General features: G+C 38.3%; 1 protein-coding gene across 4 annotated transcripts in view; it reads right to left on the reverse strand.

Annotated features, from left to right (window-relative positions):
- LOC111150680 (RAB GTPase activating protein 1 like) overlaps positions 1 to 19,402 on the reverse strand; it is a 759,175-nt gene that overhangs the window by 211,127 nt on the left and 528,646 nt on the right. For all 4 annotated transcript variants that reach the window (XM_022508220.1, XM_022508222.1, XM_022508221.1 and 1 more), the window contains one exon: positions 3,517 to 3,558. In XM_022508220.1, the coding sequence (XP_022363928.1) occupies positions 3,517 to 3,558 (42 nt within the window). The remainder of the gene's footprint in view (positions 1 to 3,516; positions 3,559 to 19,402) is intronic.

The following is a 19,402-nucleotide window of genomic DNA, read 5'->3' on the forward strand; positions in this document are numbered from 1 at the left end:
TTTCCAGGCACCAATCATATATTAACTCATTAAACCCTAACAATCCTATGAGACAGACGTTACTAATATCCCCATTTTAAAGATAGGGAAATGGTAATTTATCTAAGATTGCAGCATAAACTGTGGGAGATGGGATTTGAACTCAAGTGGTCTGGCTCCAGCATCCATGCTTTTAATCACAACATGTCTATAGCGACACAGAAGATAGTCATGACATATTATTAAATGAAAAAGAGTCTTGTTCATCAGCATTTTTTGAAAGAAAATGATATGTTCATCTTCATACACTATTCCTTTGGGTTTATATCCTATCTCCCACCTTCTTAATTACAATCCTCAAGCCCATATTAAAAATATATATGTACACAGAAATGTACAGAGCTGATGAATGCTTATATATTCATAGACCAATGCACAGGAGGAAGATTTTATAATGAATTTTTATTGCAGTTACCTCTAGGGATGGAATTATGAGTGGGTTTTCTTTATCTCTGTAATAAGACACAAAATGAGCTGGGAGGAGGTGAAGAGAAAAACATTCTGTCATTTACTTTTTTTTTTTTTTTTTTAGGTAATCTCTATACCCAATGTGGGGCTTGAAATCACAACCCCAAGATCAAGAGTTACATCCTCCACTAACTGGGCCAGCCAGGCAACCCCTGTCATATACTTTTTTTTTTTAAAGATTTTATGTATTTATTTGAGAGAGTGATGGAGACAGCACAAGCAGGAGGAGGGGTCAGAAGGAGAGAGACAAGCAGATTCACCACTGAGTGGGAAGCCCGAAGAGGGGCTTGATTCTAGGACCCTGAGATCATGACCTGGAGCTGAAGACAGACACCTGACTAAGCCACCCAGGTGCCCCCACCCCTGTCACTAACTTTTGACAATTGTTTGAATGCAAAGAACCTATTCTGATCAAAACTTCTCTGGCAACATGAAGTGGCTAAGAATAACTGAGTGATCATCTCTAATCTATTATAATATACTATACATAGTGACTATAGACTATTTCATATAGCAAATGAACTAGATTGGGAGAAATGAATGGACACTGCCAATATCCTAGATGATCTGATGATACCCCCTACTATAATGAACCATTCCTTTAGCTCAATGGCTTTCTAGCTCCTTGGCAGACTATTTCTAACCCAAAAGAAAGCGGCTCCCATTCAGAAAGCAGGTGTCTTTAAATCATACTGAGCAACAGAGACCTTCACTTATATTTATGCTGTTTAAAAATATAATAAATCCAGCTTTGTCATTACTAAGACAAAAGACTTTAGGCAACCTGAGGCTTTGACTCCCTCAGTTATAAACTGCAGGAGAGAATGAAGTAGTTTTCTCTGGTTAACACAATCCACAGTTCTCTTACAAGTAACATCTGGACATTTAATGTATGCTAATGGATTACTTATGCTGTGTTCATAAGCTCTTTGAACTACCCCTAAATTTGTTATTTTTATGTAAAACAAATATACATTATTCTATGTGGCTTATTAGATTAGAAGCTAAATGCTAATCACTTTCACATATTTTGGGATATTCTTTTTCCGGGTGGAGGAATCAGATCAATTTGGTACACTTCAATTCAGCCTATATATAGTGTCTCTAGTGGGGTCAGCTCCAGGATTCAGACAAGGAAGGGATATAAATCTCCCAATAGTAGTAGACAAAGCTCTCCTTTTAATCTTCTCTAACTAGGCAAAATATGCAAGATACTAGATGAACACCCATGGATTTCCAGAGAGGATTCAGAAGCCTTTCTGCCCAGTGGCCAGAGAATGTCCTCTGCACAGGCCATATCTGGGTTAACATGAGTAAAAATGCAATCACACCAAGAAAAATCTGTCAATCAGGAAGCTAATTTCTCAGATGGATACAGTATTACGCTGACTATAGTTCCAATATTCAGACAGGAAATCTGGGGTTAACCCAAAAGACAGACTAAGTGTGTGCTGAGAGCACCAGTAAAGAGGGGTCACCAAAAAAATAAGGAAGTTGAGTTTTGGGAAGGATAAAATCTGAGGCTTAGAAACAAATTAGACATGATAGGAAAAATCATCACTTTGTTGGACTTCCTTCTTACACTTACTTTATGACAAAGTATTGTTTTTAGTCTGAATTACATAATACTGTCACTGCTTAGGCATTCTAAAAGTCTCAATCCAGCCCTATACCGAAAAGCATCTTAGAAAGTTTTAATTCGTCCCAACAACAACAACAAAAAATTAGAGGTAGAGATCCAGGACTTCACTAAAACATAGATGCACATATGTTTTTATTATTTTACTGAAAATTTTTAAAATATCTTCCTAACTTCCAAAATAACTTTGGTATAAAAATTGTTCACATCTAAACTCCAAACGATTTAATGAACAATTTAAAGTACACTTTATGAACTTCACAAAAAACAAATGTTTAACAGAGTAAGAGGTGAGGAGTACACCCCACTTCTTGATGTACATTGGACCCATATACGTCATGTCTTGGTTCTGGATCAAGGTATAAGTACAGAGGCTCTCCTAAAATACCAAGCAGTCCTCTGAAAACCTCCAGTCATTATATTTTGGGAAATTTGGAAGAATGATGGGAAATCTAGAAAGTGAGTTACCTTGTGAATACAAGAGTAGTCACAATAATGATAGCTAACATTTATTAGCAATAAAATTTTCTAAACACTATGTTAACTATTTTTTATGTATCATCGTACTGATTTCTTACAACAATCCCATAAATTAGTTTCTATTATTACCTCAAAACTCAGAGTCTGAGCCTTTAGAGTAATTTACCCAAGAAGGTCACAAACCAGAGCTGAAATTAGAAACAAAGCTGTCTGGGTCCAGAGTCTGCAATTTTAACAACTATGTTTTACTGGGAAGAGGTGGGCCTGCATTTTGTTTTAAATAAATAAGGCAATTATCGCCTTAAGTAACAATGTCACCTCTGACTGAAAGACAAAAACTGACTGGATTACTTTAACCAATTTTGCAGCAAATGTCTTGCTGTTACCACACTGTTAAAGCTCCATTGATACGTTGATATAAAATTCAACAAGGTAATTATAATTGAATTCTAAAGTTTCTTGTAAATCTCTAGCTGTTGAAGTGCAAATTGAAATGTAGCAGTTTCTTTTTTAGTCGGTATACTATAAAAGCTTTCTAATAATTCAATTCTATGTTTAGGTACCTCCAGGGATGTTATTGTGGTAAGAAGTATTTTAAGAAAAAGGCTGGCATCATTCTGACAGAAAACAGGTTTTAACTTTTTCTCTTACATCATCCAACTCATATGAATGAAAACAACCTTACGTGTTACTGAAAGGAGTGCTGGGATAGCAAAATTAAATAGATTATAAGAAAAGTAAAGAAACAAACTCTAAATAAACAACAAACAACAAAGGATGGGAGGAGAATCAGAGCTCCTCAGGGAAGTCTTTTTTTGGGATTCAAGAATCTAGACCCAGTCAAAGGCTAATTTGAATTTTGCCCAATTTCAAGATCAAAACAGACTTACCTTTAGGAGAGCCAAGGCTACATTAAAGATTATATTCAAACCCTGAAACAGAAAAAGAGTCCAAATTAAGATTGCTACATCTATCATTATTTTAGTCAGTATTTTCCCATCCATCTTTACTAAAATCCCTACTTGCTTTCATCTTCACATACAATAATAAACCATGAGTTTTTTTTTTTTTTTTTGAAAGGTACTTTCCTTCTCTGAGAGGCTTACTGCAAATTTTTGGTGCTACTTAATGTTCACATAAAATTGTTGTTTCTACAATAAGTTACTTTCCCTCAATCCTTCAATAAATTATTCAATAAATTATTTTTCCTTCAATTTCTGGATTATCTTCATGGGTCTACAGTTTGTGAAAGTTAAGTTTTTTGATTGAGGTGGCAGTGATGCAGAAGTCTAACATTATTAATCGAAATCCCCAAGTCCCAATACGTACATCTTGGTTAAATGGCCAGCAATAGACAAAACAAAATGAAACGAAACAGTGTTGCTGATAACTGGGACAGATTGTGTGAGGGGAGTTGTAAGTATAACACTGGATTTCCATTACTGTTCTTATTATTTTAGTGTTTGCTTTCAAGTAGTATTTGTACAACTAGAGGTGTAATTAGGGGCTATGTGTTAGACTTTCTTTCACTTTTTTTCTTTGGGAAAACCAAGTATCTCTTTAGGAATACACAAATTAAACGGCTTGTTAAGAAGATATCCTGGAACTGAATTTTGAGCTCTGAGTTCAGCCCAGTGACTCTGAAGAGCTGCTGAGATGTTAAATTCAAAATATAGGAAATCTTAAATGCTCAAGATGACACAATGAAACAAAATTGCCATGAAATATGGTCTTTCCTTGCCATGATAATCATCATACATGAGAAGAAAGATCTTTCAAGTATGAGTTGACACCAGGGTCTCTACATGTGCCCTCTTCACCTCAGTCACAAATACAGTCTATCTGCCTTTTGGATACGGAGCTTGTGCCAGGTGTATTACGCAGAGAACTTGTAACAAACCATTTTTTTCTGTCTCCAAAATCAGAAGTGAGGATTAAGACTAGGTACTCAGAGTGAATTCTTGTTATGATCTGCTGATCTTTCACAGTCACCTACCTAAAATATGATTTAATGGAAGAAGGGATGAATGAGAAATACAAAATATTTCATTGGAAGTTTGGGGTTTATTCAGTTAATTCTTTAAGAAACCAAAAGAGGCAGGAAGTATAACAAGGCCAAGAGACAAAACCAAATCAACATAGATCATTACCACACCATGCAATGAGTCTGGACTAGTTTTGATCATAATTTAACAACTAGAAAAAGGAAGACTATTGTAGATCAAAAAACTTGGGTTAATATTAAGCAAAAAAAATTTTTTTTCTTTTTAAGATTTTAAGTAATCTCTACACCCAATGTGGGGCTTGAGCCTACAACCCTGAGATCAAGAGTGGCAAGTTCCACTGACTGAGCCAGCCCGATGCCCCCCCTATTTGGCTTCCTCATCTACTAGCTGCTGCCCACTGCTGCCCAAACCTTCAGTCTGAACCTGCAGGCCTGCCCCGCGTACTCCACCCCACGTCATAGCTGCCTGGCAGTGGTGAATCGTTACAACCTGAACGCTTATCAACCTGCCATTAGGACTAAGTCCACAATATCTCTGGATCTTGTTTTTCTAGTAACTGATCAAAAATGTAAGCCCCTCTAGTCTCCAGTTCTCTAATCCTTACTATGCTCTGGTCTTTTCTCCTAAATCCGTCTGCCACCCCACTTCTCCCTCCCAAATTCCTTCCATGTTCAACCAGCTGTGCTATATTCTCAACCTCTTTGCTTTCAGAGGAATAGTGAAATCTCACTAATTCTCTAACAACATCTATTGTGATTCCCATTTTTCAGAATGTGCCTAAGGTCAAAAATGTGCATTTAGTAGATGGCTAGGATCCCCCAAACCTTTAATGTCTAGTTTAAGGGAATTTTCACCATTCAGGACTGGTATAATATACATAGTAAGTGCTTATTTGAGGACCAAATGATTAAACTATACTTAGCTATCCCAAAGTTTATGACATTTATTCCTTTCCCTGTGGACCCAACTAGACCAGTTTATAGAGTCATCATCAAATCATAGTAAGAAACCGTTTTCTTCAATTATCTCAAAGTCAAACAATTATTGAACCTATGGAAAACACCAAGAACTTAGAAATCAAAAAAAAAAAAGACCTCTGAATAATCAAAATGCTCTAACACCACAAAAATTTATTCAAAATTTAATTTCATATGCAAGTCAAATTACTTTGGTGATATGGTTTTATAGTTTATAAAGATATCAAAAGTAGCAATGTAAAAGACAAAGTGTCTGGTAGATGGGATTAGAGACAAACAGCCTATAGAGATAGCTGTCAGAACTAAACTATTATATCTGACAGAAATATAAAATAACACTTTTCTAAAAACTACAAAACATATAGTTGTCTGGGCCCATTTAGTGGAGCCAATAATCCTTCCACAGTTTACATTGGTTCATAATAACAACCCAGCAGCAATAATGTTCAAAATACTGTGCTTAAGAAGGAAGCACAGCATGTGTTTTAAATAAAAAGATAATTTTTCGTTTGGGAAGCTAAAGAGGTACCTTTCAGTTACCAGGAATAATTTATACATGTAACCTCTTTAAACCATTTCAGAGTAATAAGGTATGACCTCATTTGCTTATCGAAGCTCTGGACATTATCCATAAAAATAAAGACAAGACTTCACATAGGAAAGTGTGGCCAGACCACACAAACAAGATACTTCAGACCACTAAGTTGTTAGAAATCAGGAAACACGTGCTATTCTACCAAATTCTTTATTTCACTAGAAAAATGTATCCTGGGGGCGCCTGGTTGGGCGTCCGCCTTTGGCTTGGGTCCTGGTCTCCAGGTCCTGGGATTGAGCACCGTGTCGGGCTCCCTGCTCGGTGGAGAATCTGCTTCTCCCTATCCCTCTGCCACTCCCCCTGCCTGTGCTGTCTGTCTCTCTCAAATGAATAAATAAAATCTTAAAAAAAAAAAAAAGAAAAAGAAAAAGAAAATGTATCCTGATTTCTTAAGAGGAGACTAAAGAAGGCAAACTTAGTTGGATATTTTCTTTTAAATAAGGCTTATTCTCATTCGGAAATATGTTTAGAGGTATCACTGGATTATGGAAACCTTCCACAGGCCAACATTCGGTCAGTTTAAAAGTGTAGTACCACACACAGGCTGATTTTAAGATGACAATGTCAATGCCAGCTTTGGTCCTCAGACTCTTCGCCAACAATGAAGTGAATTATTAGGGAACAGCCCTTCACTTTTTCAAGCTACCATGAACTAAATCCTCTGTTGTTACTTTATTGTCCATCCACTCTTACAGGATCCAACTGGTGACTAACTGAATTGAAATATATTTATTGGAAATTTTTTAAAGATTGATTTATTTATTTGAGAGAGAGAGCAAGCAAGGTTGGGGGGGGAGGCGGTAGGCACAGAGCAGGAAGGAGAGAGTTTTAAGCAAAGCCCCACATGTGTGGAGCTTGAGCAGGGCTCGATCCCATCACCTGAGCTGAAACCAAGGATCAGACACTTAATCAACTGTGCCAACTGTTTGCATATGTATATCTATACCTATCTATGTATCTATTTAAAGATTTTATTTATTTATTTGAGAGAGAGAGCGAGCACGAGAAGGGAGAAGCAGACTCCCCATGGAACTGGGAGCCTGATGTGGGACTCGATCCCGGAACTTAGGGATCATGATCTGAGCCAAAGGCAGTTGCTTACCAAACTGAGCCACCCAGGCACCCTGATGAAATATATTTTAAAAAGAAAAAGATGTCGTCCATTTCAAGATGCCTCCCCTTTTCAGGAATATGTAATCAGCAGCAATTTGTTGGGTACTGAGGGGTAAACAAGTGTTCCTAATAGGACTCAAAGAGTAAAACATTTGGAGAACTATTAAGGATAAAAATAACAAGTAAATATATTGTTACGGCTCCTTATTATTTATGGTAGAAGGTCAAACTCCAAGTGCAGGATAATAAATAAGAGCCAACGTCCACTGAAAATTTTCTATGTGCCAAGAGCTGAATTAATCACAGTGAAACCATGCCCTTATTTAATCCCACGACCCTAAATTCTATTTTAATTTCCATCCACACTAAGACGTAGTCAAAGTAAATTTCCCAAGGTCACACAGCTACGAAATGGATTTTAAACAAAGCAGTGCAGTTCTAGAAGTCGTTCTCTTAACTGCCAAGTTAGAGAAGATAGCCCAGTGAAGAAGTGAATGAATGAATAAATCCCTTAGTTGGGGTTATTTAATGGGCCCTCTAATTCCTAAAGGATTAAAGTGATTCCTTCCATTTAAAGTAAATTTTGAGTGCAGAGGGTAAGGAAGATTAACAAATACGTGACTTCTACCAAAACCAAATCTTATTATTTGCCCTGTACCCAAAACACTTTCCAGATGCAGCTGACTGCTTGCAGGATGTGAGGCCATAAAGACTCAGTGGGCCCTGGCAAAAAGGGTCACCACCTTCCTCCAGTGACAACAGACTGAGATCGGTCTTGTGTGCATGAGAAAGTGGCTCCTTAACTGATTGGGAAGCTGCCGTTTCAAAATTCAATCACAGCCTGGCAAAATCTTCACTTTGAAGAACACCTACAAGTAATTGCCCCAAATTAAATAATCTCTCCAAAGTGCAGATCGTTGTGTTCCTGGGTCGGCCAACAATGGAGCACCCACAAGGCTGAATGAAGAAAGGCTGACAGCAGAGCACTCACTGAAACAAAGACACGGAACATTTGGCTCTGATGAGCAGGCAATTGTGGGCTCAGAGGGGGCTGACAGATTGTGTGAGAAGCTGTCAGAAACTTCGCTGACAGCGCCAAGAGCGAGTGCTGAAGACGGAGTGCCAAATAGTGCCAAGTGCGCGTCAGCGCCTGGGTCCTTCGGGATCAAAACAAAAGGGAAATAAATAGTATGTGGAAATGGAAATCCTAACAACAAGGCAGCGAGAAATGATCAAACCAAAAGTGGCTAAGGTAAATGCAGCAGGCCCACCAGACAAGCAATAGCTAAAGCCAGAGGAAATGTGTGCTGCCCCTTCTGAACCAAACAACATGGCACCTACCGTCCCAGGAAGGAGCAAGGACTAAATGAAATAGCATATAAAAACCCTATCAAAGGAACTGAGCACTTGCTAAGTACACAGTAAATGCTAGCATATATTATTAGGTTTGCATATTTATTGCTTATCATATCTGCTTATCACAGTCTTTTTTTTTAAATTTTATTTATTTATTTGACAGAGAGAGAGAGAGATCACAAGTAGGCAGAGAGGCAGGCAGAGAGAGAGGAGGAAGCCGGCTCCCTGCTGAGCAGAGAGCCCGATGTAGGGCTCAATCCCAGGACCCTGAGACCATCACCTGAGCCAAAGGCAGAGGCTTTAACCCACTAAGCCACCCAGGTGCCCCTCACAGTGTGTGTGTGTGTATATATATATATATATATATTTTTTTTTTTTTTTTTGAGAGAGAAAGACAGAGGAGGGGCAGAGGGAGAGGGAGAGAGGGAATCTCAAGCAGGCTCCATGCCCAGTGCAGAGCCTGAGGCAGGCCTTGATCTCACAACCCTGAGATCATGACCTGAGCCAAAATCAAAAGTCCGACACTTGGGGAACCTGGGCGGACCAGTGGGTTGAGTGGCTGGCTCTTGATTTCAGCTCAGGTCATGATCTCGGGGTCCTGGCATATGCTTATAGATTCTCTCTCTTCCTCTCCCTCTGCCCCTCTTCCCACTCATGCTCTCCCTTGCTCTCAAATAAATAATTAAATGGATAAAAACAAATAAGTAAAATAAAGTTTAAAAAAATGGGGGAAAAAAAGAGTTAGATGCTTAACTGAGCCACCTATGTGCCCCTTTATATATATTTTTCACTTAATTCTCTCAATAATTCCATGGCGTAGGTGTCACGGCCACCATTTTAGAGATGAGGAAACTGAGGTCCAGAGATATTCCTCTCTTAGTAAATTGTAAACCCAGGTCTAGAACTTATGTCTGTCAGAGGGAAAAAAAACAAAAACAAAAACAAAAAACAACAGCGACTCCATAGCTTTTTCACTAATTCTATCTCTACTGCAACGAGACTTTGGTTGGCCGTCTGTGATGAATGGCGCATGATCATCATTCTTTGACATTTGTCCCATTGAGAGGTAGGGTCTTTGTCCTCGCTTTTTGGATCAGGGCAGACTGTGCTACTGCTTTGATCAATAGAATATGGTAGAAGTGAAGCCATGCCCATATTCTGGGCCCAAAACTTAAGAGTACAAGCTTCCATGCCCTACCTCCTGGGGTGCTCCCTCTGGAAGGCCAGCCTCCATGTAAGTACAGTTGTACTTAGACCCCATGCTGTAAGAAGCCAAACAGAAAGGAAATGCCCCGCAGGACAAGATGCCATCCATAAGAAACACAGGCCCAGGATCACCCAGGGGCCAGATATGTGAATGAAGAAGTCATCTTGGAAGTGAATCTCCATCCTTAGGTGCCCCAGTTGCTACCATGTGGATCAGAGATAAACCACACAGCTGAATCCTTCTGAAATTCCAGACTTAGGAAATTGTGAATAAAATTAATGGCTGTTTTTACTTTTCAAAACCTTTCATTTTGAAATAATTTCAGATTTAGAAAAAAATCTGCCAAAACAGTGTCAAGAAATTCTGCATACCTTTAACTCGGCTTCGTCAAATGTTAACAACCTACATAACCACAGCACAACTATTAAAACCAAGAAAATAGTACTCAGATTTGGTCAAATGTCCCACTAATGTCCTTTTCTGGTCCAGGATTCAATCCTGGATCATATATTACATTACGTTGTCTTATCTCCTGAGTCTTCTTTTATCTATAACAGATAGCCGATGACAGTCTTTGTCTTTGATGAACTAGATACTTTGGAGGAGTACAGGACAGTTATTTTGTAGAATGTCCCTCAATTTGATTTGTCTGATGTTTCTCTATGATTAAATTTAGACTATGTATTCTTGGCACAAATAACACAGAAACAATGTTGCATCAGGGAATCGTAACAGAAGGCTATGTAATACATCTAACTCCAAAATCAGTTTTCATTCTGTTTTGTTTTTTAAAGATTTTATTTATTCACTTGACAGACAGAGATCATAAGTAGGCAGAGAGGCAGGCAGGGTGGGGGAAGGGAGCAGGCTCCCTGCTAAGCAAAAAGCCTGATGCGGGGGCTCAATCCTAGGACCCTGAGATCGTGACTTGAGCCAAAGGCAGAGGCTTAACCACAGAACCACCCAGGAGCCCCCAAACCACTGTTTTAAAGCCATTCAGGTTCCATACACCTGGTACCATCAGGTAATCACAACAGAACCCCTTTGGGCAAAATAAATTTCTTACTTCTGTGGTCTGAAAAATAATGCAATTTTCCATGGGAAGAAGATACCGACAGATAATTACTATGCAAATATAAAGAAATACTGGCTGCTCTAAAACATTGAGTTCTAGTTGCAAGAATAGTGAAGCACGTTAGCCAAAAGGTATCTTACTTTATTCTCATTCTCATATTGTAAGCTCCTCAAAAATTCCATCTCTTAGGCTGACTAAATAATGGAGTTTGATGGAGTACCCAGCAAAATGATGTATTTTAGGTTCGGGTTTTTGTTTTGGGAGGCCCACTAGAGGTCAGGATTGCGGCACTGAAAACCAAGCAGAAGCTTTAAAAAGATTTCAGGGACCTTCACAACAGCCTTGCATATAAATTCAAGTCCTAATATTTTAAAATCCCTATGGCTAAGTCCTCCCTTATGTCTACTACCCATTTACTAATATGTATAAACTACAACAAAACTTGTACGGTTCCAACCTTCCCTTTCCCTAATTTTATTATATGTTTTCCATTTTTACTATAGACACATTTGTTAGTTTTATGATGAGTAGGAGTTCAAGAAAGTGAAGGGATAGACATAATCTATGAATGCATCTATCTAGTTGTAGGTGATTTTGTTTTTTTTTAATCTTTGCTTGACTTACATTTATTTCTGTAAGTGAAGTACTAAATAAAGGTCTATCAACAAAGTCTGATTCCTTAATTAGGAGTCACCCTGGGAAAAAACTTAGTGGTTCGTGAAATCTGAATTAAATAAACCTTTTAGAAACAAAAGAGAAAAAATAAGAGAAATAAGTTAAATTCCAGGTTTTGACAAATATTTTTAAATCGCGTGCTGCCAGGCATTCTGCAAACTACCTAGGATATACAATCACTTGTATGTTTACAATGATGGATAAATCACTTCTCTACAAAGGGACTACCAAACTAGGATTGGAGATAAAGATATAAATAGATAACACATTACCCTTGGCTAACAAAGGAGAGGTGTGACCTGGAAAGCACTTTATTGTTCCCATGAAGGTGCCTTATTGTTGATGAACACTGGCAATTACCCTCCTACTCTCAATCCCCTAATGTCATGATGAGCCTTGGATTATACTGTCCTCCAGCCACAGTTGTCAGTCAACCATCCCAAGCTGTGGGGATGTTCTTGATGCCATTCTTAAAGACAAAGACTTCTACCAATTCCTAACGACCAGCTGATCTCGATCTTTCCCTTCCTCCAATCTCCTGCTAGAGTTTCCATTGACTCAATTTACCCAGAAGCCAGAAGGTATGGGAGCCTTGTTATTAAGAGTTTTATATCTATACTCTTCCTAAACTTTCATTTATTTTTTTAAAAAAATTTATTTATTTATTTGAGAGAGGGAGAATGAGCAGGGTTAGAGGGAGAGGGAGAAGCAGGCTCCCCGTCAAGCTGGGAACCTGATGTGGGGTTCCATCCCAGGACCTTGGGATCATGACCTGAGTCATAAGCTACCCAGGTACCCCGTTATACTCTTTATAAAAAATACAAAAATGGGGACACCTGGGTGGCTCAGTCAGTTAAGCGGCTGCCTTTGGCTCAGTTCATGATCCCAGGGTCCTGGGATTGAGTCCCACATTGGGCTCCTTGCTCAGAGGGGAGCCTGCTTCTCTCTCTGCCACTTCTCACTCTGCCTGCTTGTGCTCTCTGACAAATAAATAAATAAATATCTTTAAAAAATACTAAAAATAATCTTTAAATGTTCCCAAACAACTTAATCTAAATTCAACAAATATTTATAGAACACCAACTATGTATTCAACATGCATGGAGGTGTTCTGAAAACTTTAAAGAAATATATTGTTAAAAAAATCAATACAACTGGGGAGGCAAGTCACATGCAAAGGTTATAAAATAGAGCAGTATTTGGTTACAATGGGTCAAGTTACTTTGCTGGGGCTCCCCATGATATACACCTGCAGAAAAATGCAACAGGAAATCAAAATGTTTGTGTGTGAAGTCTTCTTTGGAACTTGACCTAATTACAACTGATGAACTAAAACAAGATGACAACTAAGGTTTTCCCTTTGCAATGCTAAAGCCAGGGATTTTGTGCGTAGTGCCCAATTCCCACAAACCCCCCTCTTCTTAGTGATCTCAGAGCTGTGGGGAGATGAAAAGTAGGTTCTTCTCAAGGAACTACCCCTTATTAGACCATGCCCTGAGTCTCTGGACCTTATTACATGTTTTCTCTGCTTGGAACATTCCTTTCTCTTTGCTTAGATATTCCTCTCTTTCTCTAGGTCTGAGTTTAGATGCTAATTCCTCTGAGGTTTTCTTGGCGTTTCATGACTGTGTTAGGTATCCCTTATCGGGGCTATTTTTTTTTTTTTTTTTTTTTACTTTTTTAAAGATTTTAACAAATGTTAAAGCAGGGGTTCCACCTCAGATCAAATAAACAAAAATTCCTCGGGGTACAGGCTGGCCGCTTGTATTTTTAAGAACTTCCCAGGAGTCTCCAGTATGGATCCAGGCTGAGAACTGAGCATTACCTACAGTTTGCAAGCCAACTGCACATTAGAATCCCCTGGAAAGTTTTGATAACACCTCAAGTCTCATTTAATTGGTCTGGTTGGGGCCAGGTGGTCATAAGACAGCCAAGGGTGGGAATCACTGTACGCCTCTAACAAGCACATCGTAAAATTCTTTAACTTGGAAGTCCTATTATGGATATTACATAATATTTAAAATGTTTCTAAAGGTCACCTTGGCAAAGTTTTTAAAGTCAAACATCAAAACTAAGTGTCATTAAAATAATATGAATTATGTTATAATTTTGTGTTTAATTAATTAAAACTTATGGAATCTAGCTGAAAATGATGATAATAGTAAAAATGACTAATATATTTTTAAGAAATAAGACTGATATTGTGCTCAGTTTCATCTTTTTAGAACTTGTGGTCAGACAAATGAAGATGTTAAATAATCTCTCTGGAATCTAGTAACGCTGCTCATACATTATTTAAAAAAGAAAACTAGACCACATTCAATTCTCTAATGAATACCCCTTTCAACTGTATTCATATAGGTAACAGTCTACCAAGAAAAGAGAGTTGATGTTTCCCTATGGTAGTAAATCAATATATCGTATTTTATGTGAATTCTGCATAAAATTTTAGCAAGTACTTGAAATATCACATAAATGAATGCACACTGATGCAATCAGATAAAATGATGACTAAAAGCATGAAACTTGGGAAGCACTACAGGTTGGTCTATATACCCCCATCAGATCATCTATACTCAGGAAAAAAAAATAGAGTAGTCGCTTGGAAAGTTGTCGAAAATATGTTCCTTGTAACAAATTACACCAATGTCGTCAGGGATTTATGTCTGTATGTATATGTGTATACATTGGTATACAATTGGTATTCTATTTTAAAAGGAAACTATAAAATTGGCTATTTGGAAATCTACAAGAAATACAAGGAAATGAGTTAAGCTTTATGAAAGTTGTAAGAATTGAAAGGGATAAAATTTGGCAGATTAATGATGAGAAAAGAACAGCATATAATGAAAGCTAGGCAACAGAATTTCAAGTTAGCAGATAAATTTTATGAAACTGGTCAAAGAGATGTCTGGGAAAACAGGCTATCAATATTTTTTCCTTAAATAATTCCACTGAGAATCAGTATCTGCTCATCAATTATAAATGTGTCCTCTAATTTTAACATAAATACATATTACTTGCTTGACCAGAAATCACATTCCATACAAGCAGTGACAATATACATGCTTTCAAAAATAGTACTAATTTTTAACTGCAGTCCAAAAATTTAATCCTTGAGCAAAAAAAAAAAATTTAAAACAGAAATGACAAATTTTTAAGTGTAACAAAATATTCTGGTGAGCAATTAATTTTCCTTGAATACTAAAAACAGTTGTAAATTGAAAAAAGTCCTATTTTCTATAACTTTATGATATGTCTACACAGGCATTTTTGCACAGCAATCACAGTAATTTAGAATATACTTTTCCTACTTTCACTTTTCCATTCACATATCAAGGATATGTAAAACCTACAACTCTGACCAGGGGTCACCACAATTGGACAATTACGCTTTTTTAGAAAGCAATAAGTAAATGAGTTTCCAGTCTACTCTTTCCTTTTTTTTTTTTTTAAATAAAGATTGTATTTATTTATTTAGTGAGAGAGAAAGAGAGACAGAAGCATGCATTTTGCACACCCGCAAGTGGGGGGAGTGGCAGAGGAGGGGAGACAGAGAGAGAGACCCAAGAAGACTCCTGGCTGAGCAAGTAGCCCCATCTCACAACCCTGAGATCATGACCTCAGGAGAAATCAAGAGTCTGAGGTTCAACTGACTGAGCCACCCAGGTGCCCCGCCAGTCTATTTTCATTGAAGTGCTATTATTTATGTAGTAAACCATCTTGTGTTAGCAATGAGCTATCATTGAACAAAATACCCAGGACTTCAGGTACATAAAGTCATATTTAGTCATTTGACTACTTTAGAATGTAATTCAGCTCCCTCAAAATTATGTTAAGCTGTAAAATGGATGGGAGTGCTTGTTCCTTTATTAGGAGAGGACCAAGAGAAAGGTATCCACTTAAAGCAGGCAGATAATGAAATCCCTCATTAATGAAAGTTCTCTTCCTGGAAATCCTGGCCACACATCAAGAAATTATACTGGAGGGGCGCCTAGATGGCTCAGTGGGTTAAGCCTCTGCCTTCGGCTCAGGTCATGGTCTCAGTGTCCTGGGATCGAGCCCCGCATCAGGCTTTCTGCTTAGCAGGGAGCCTGCTTCCCTTCCTCCTTCTCTCTGCCTGCCTCTCTGCCTACTTGTGACCTCTGTCTGTCAAATAAATAAATAAAAATCTTAAAAAAAAAAAGAAAAATTATACTGGAAATCACAATTCCTTTTTTTTTTTTTAAAGATTTTATTTATTTATTTGACAGAGAGAGAGAGAGATCACAAGTAGGCAAGAGGCAGGCAGAGAGAGAGGGGGAAGCAGGCTCCCTGCCGAGCAGAGAGCCCGGTGTAGGGCTCCATCCCAGGACCCCGAGATCATGACCTGAGCCAAAGGCAGAGGCTTAACCCACTGAGCCACCCAGGGGCCCTGGAAATCACAATTCTAACTCCCATAGTGAGGAGGAGATATCTTCACTTAAGAAAAGATGGAAGAATTAGTTCAGTTAATTTGGTCTGGGATCTACTAAATGACAAAACAAAAAACCCAAGTTAAAAGTGAGAGCTATCACAAAGCAGAGAGACCTAATTAGCATAGGACACTGTAGCAACAAAAAAAAAGTAGTTGCTGCAAACATTCTATAATTATAAGGAAAAACTCTAGAAGCACTGTGAAATTCATTCCTGTTTAAACATAGTAAAGTAAGCATACTATTAAACAATCTGGAAATTCACTGTAGAAATTCATTAATAATATAAACCAAAAGGTTTCAGAGAGGGGTTAAAATATCTATACCACAGTTCTATTTCTGCCACTGACTGGCTTAGGTAAATGTCTCAACCTCCAGGAGTAAGATTCCTAAGTAATAAAACAGAGAGCACCAGTTAAGAATAACAAAGAGCGGTTTGTTAAAAGTTCACTTCCTGGGTCCTATTTCAGGATGGGCATGAATATCTATTATGTATTTTAGCACCTCCACCCTATTCTACAAATTCTGATAATAAACTGGCTTTAGAAACTACTGGTTTTCATGTTTTGTTTATAAGAGTTAACAGAAGTCAAAGAAGAAAAAGTTAGAAATACTGGTATAGATCAAGTTAAGAAGAGCCTTCCACAGCAAATAAGTTTTGTATTTCATTTCCTTATTCCAGGGTCCTCATTCAATCTGTTGCCATTCTGTTTCTGTCCCTGCAACTCATTCCACTGCAGTTGCTGGGGTGAAAGTTACCGGTAAAATGTCTTTGTGATTATTTCCTGAAGGCTTCCTGTCTCTCTAACTGGGACTTAATTTCCCATGCTCTTGCATCAAGGACCCCATTTCCTTCCTTCGAATGGCCAAATGACCAGAAAACAAGTTCAGCTCTGAGTCATACAGTTAACAGGAGGTGCCTCAGTTTCTTCATAAACAGCACCTACCTCACAAGGCTGTTGTGAGGTGAAGTTAGTATATGCAAAGTACTTACAAACAATGCAAGACACACAGATAAGCACTCTATGTCTGAGCCCGTTATTACGGTAAAGTCCTCAAAACTGAACTTCCTAGAATTTTTATAAGGAACTTCAGTTCTGGGGGCGCCTGGGTGGCTCGGTGGTCTAGGCCTCTGCCTTTGGCTCAGGTCATGGTCTCAGGGTCCTGGGATCGAGCCCCGCATCGGGCTCTCTGCTCCTCGGGGAGCCTGCTTCCCCCCCCCACCTGCCTCTCTGCCTACTTGTGATCTCTGTCAAATAAATAAATAAATAAATAAATAAATAAATAAATCTTTAAAAAAAAAAGGAACTTCAGTTCTTTAAGATCTCAAGAAATTTGCTACATATTTTGATAAAAGCTGACCTATATATTTCTTCTATAACTTCTCGAAAAAAAAATTTTCTTTCTCCTAATTAACCTGATCATATCAAGGACAAGGGAAAACTTAGGTCACTAGAAGATGGAAGTAGCTAGTACTTGAGGAGAAAAAGACCAAAGGATTAATAACCTTTAAAAGCTGATAGAGGAGAGGTGTTCACAGTTTCTGCTTCTGGAAGTTGACTAATTTAGTCTTTGGCATTTGTTCCTTAATCGTTAGTGGGAGTTTTAAAAAGTTACTTCACGGGACGCCTGGGTGGCTCAGTTGGTTAAGCAGCTGCCTTCGGCTCAGGTCATGATCCCAGCGTCCTGGGATCGAGTCCCACATCGGGCTCCTTGTTCTGTGGGGAGCCTGCTTCTCCCTCTGCCTCTGCCTGCCACTCTGTCTGCCTGTGCGTCTCTCTCTCTCTCTCTCTTTCTGACAAATAAATAAATAAAAAAATCTTTAAAAAAAAAAAAAAAGTTACTTCACTAACTAAAACAGAGCTTAGTTGTGCTGACAATGCAGAAAGTTTGCTATGGACAGGCCACCTTGCCTCTCTACCAGTCGCCTCGGACAGATCTGGGCAGATCCCTGAGCTGGACAGGGTCTCCGGAGGTGCATCCACTCAGGCCTGGAGATGTCAAATCCCAGCCACAGGAAACAGACACTGATAATAACCAGAGAATCTGAGGAAGATAACCAGGAAGCCAAATATCCCTCTGTTCCAATGTTTACTGGCTTCATTGTGTGGATCTGCCTTACATCTAACTGCTGTTCCTCTGGCTATAGTATAAATTTACTTCCTTTTGTTCTGTCCCCAAAGGAAATGGGGAACACCTGTTCACAATTTTTCCATGTCATCGAAGATACTTTTGAAGGTTCCCTTTCCAAGGTTAAATTTTTTTAATCTATCCTCATTTTTCCTAATTATAAATTCTTTTGTTGTTCAACTGTGAGTTCTTTTCGAGAACTTCATAAATCTCTTCATACAAAACAAAACTAGAGAGTATGCTGAAGAATTGCCTTATCCTCAGAGTATTAAATTTAAGTCCTCAACCTAAACTGCCCACTCCTGCTTTGGGCTTTAAAAGATAAGCCATGGGTCCAACAACCTTTCCTGCCTTACTTAAACAAGCCCTCTTCTTTAATTTTTTTTTTAGAGTTTTTACTTACTTAAGTAATCTCAACACCCAGTGTGGGGTTCCAACTCACAACCCCAAGATCAAGAGCAGCATGCTCTCCCAACTGAGCCAGCCACGCGCCCCAGTCCTCTTCTTTTAAATAAGGGCTATTTGTTTGAACTTCTTGTAGGGCACTTTCCTAGTGTAAAAATCCATGATTTTTTATGATTTAAATATAATAGAAATACCCCATTTTCTGTTTTCAAATTAAAAACAGACTGGCTAGATTCCCAGAGGCATGGCTACCTTTAAGTTCTAGCTCACCAGAAGGTACAAGGAAGACAATGACATTACCATGGCAGCAGGGTCTGAAACCAAGGCTTGTTTACAGAATATGCATATGGAACCTAGTCTTTTTAAGATGGGAGGAGTTTTCAGGAATCTTAGGAACTTAAATAAGGGTGAGCTTATGACTAAAAGTAAAGACGGATGGCCAGGAATAGTATGGAAAAGAAAATTCTCAAGTTGAACATCTAAGGTACAGCAGTTTTGTTTTGTTTTGCTTTGTTCCCTCGGTTGGAAAAAATATTTGTCAAAAGGCATTCTCATCCATTTTCCACAAATGTTGAGAAATTTGGAGAACTAAAAATCCTGAAAAAGTTACCAAAGTAGAAATTCCTTCTCTAGACATCTTAAACAGGACAAATATTCATTTTAGAGGAATATCTAAGTGTCTGCAAACAGAACGACAGAGAAACCTGTCTGTGTAATTCCTAGTGGCTATCATGACCTTCTGGTAGTCTCATGGCAATAATTCTGAGGACAGCGAGCTACACT

The sequence above is a fragment of the Enhydra lutris genome, unplaced genomic scaffold (genome assembly GCF_002288905.1).
Source record: "Enhydra lutris kenyoni isolate GAN:26980312 unplaced genomic scaffold, ASM228890v2 scaffoldscaffold24, whole genome shotgun sequence".
In the NCBI taxonomy this organism is placed as follows: domain Eukaryota; kingdom Metazoa; phylum Chordata; class Mammalia; order Carnivora; family Mustelidae; genus Enhydra; species Enhydra lutris.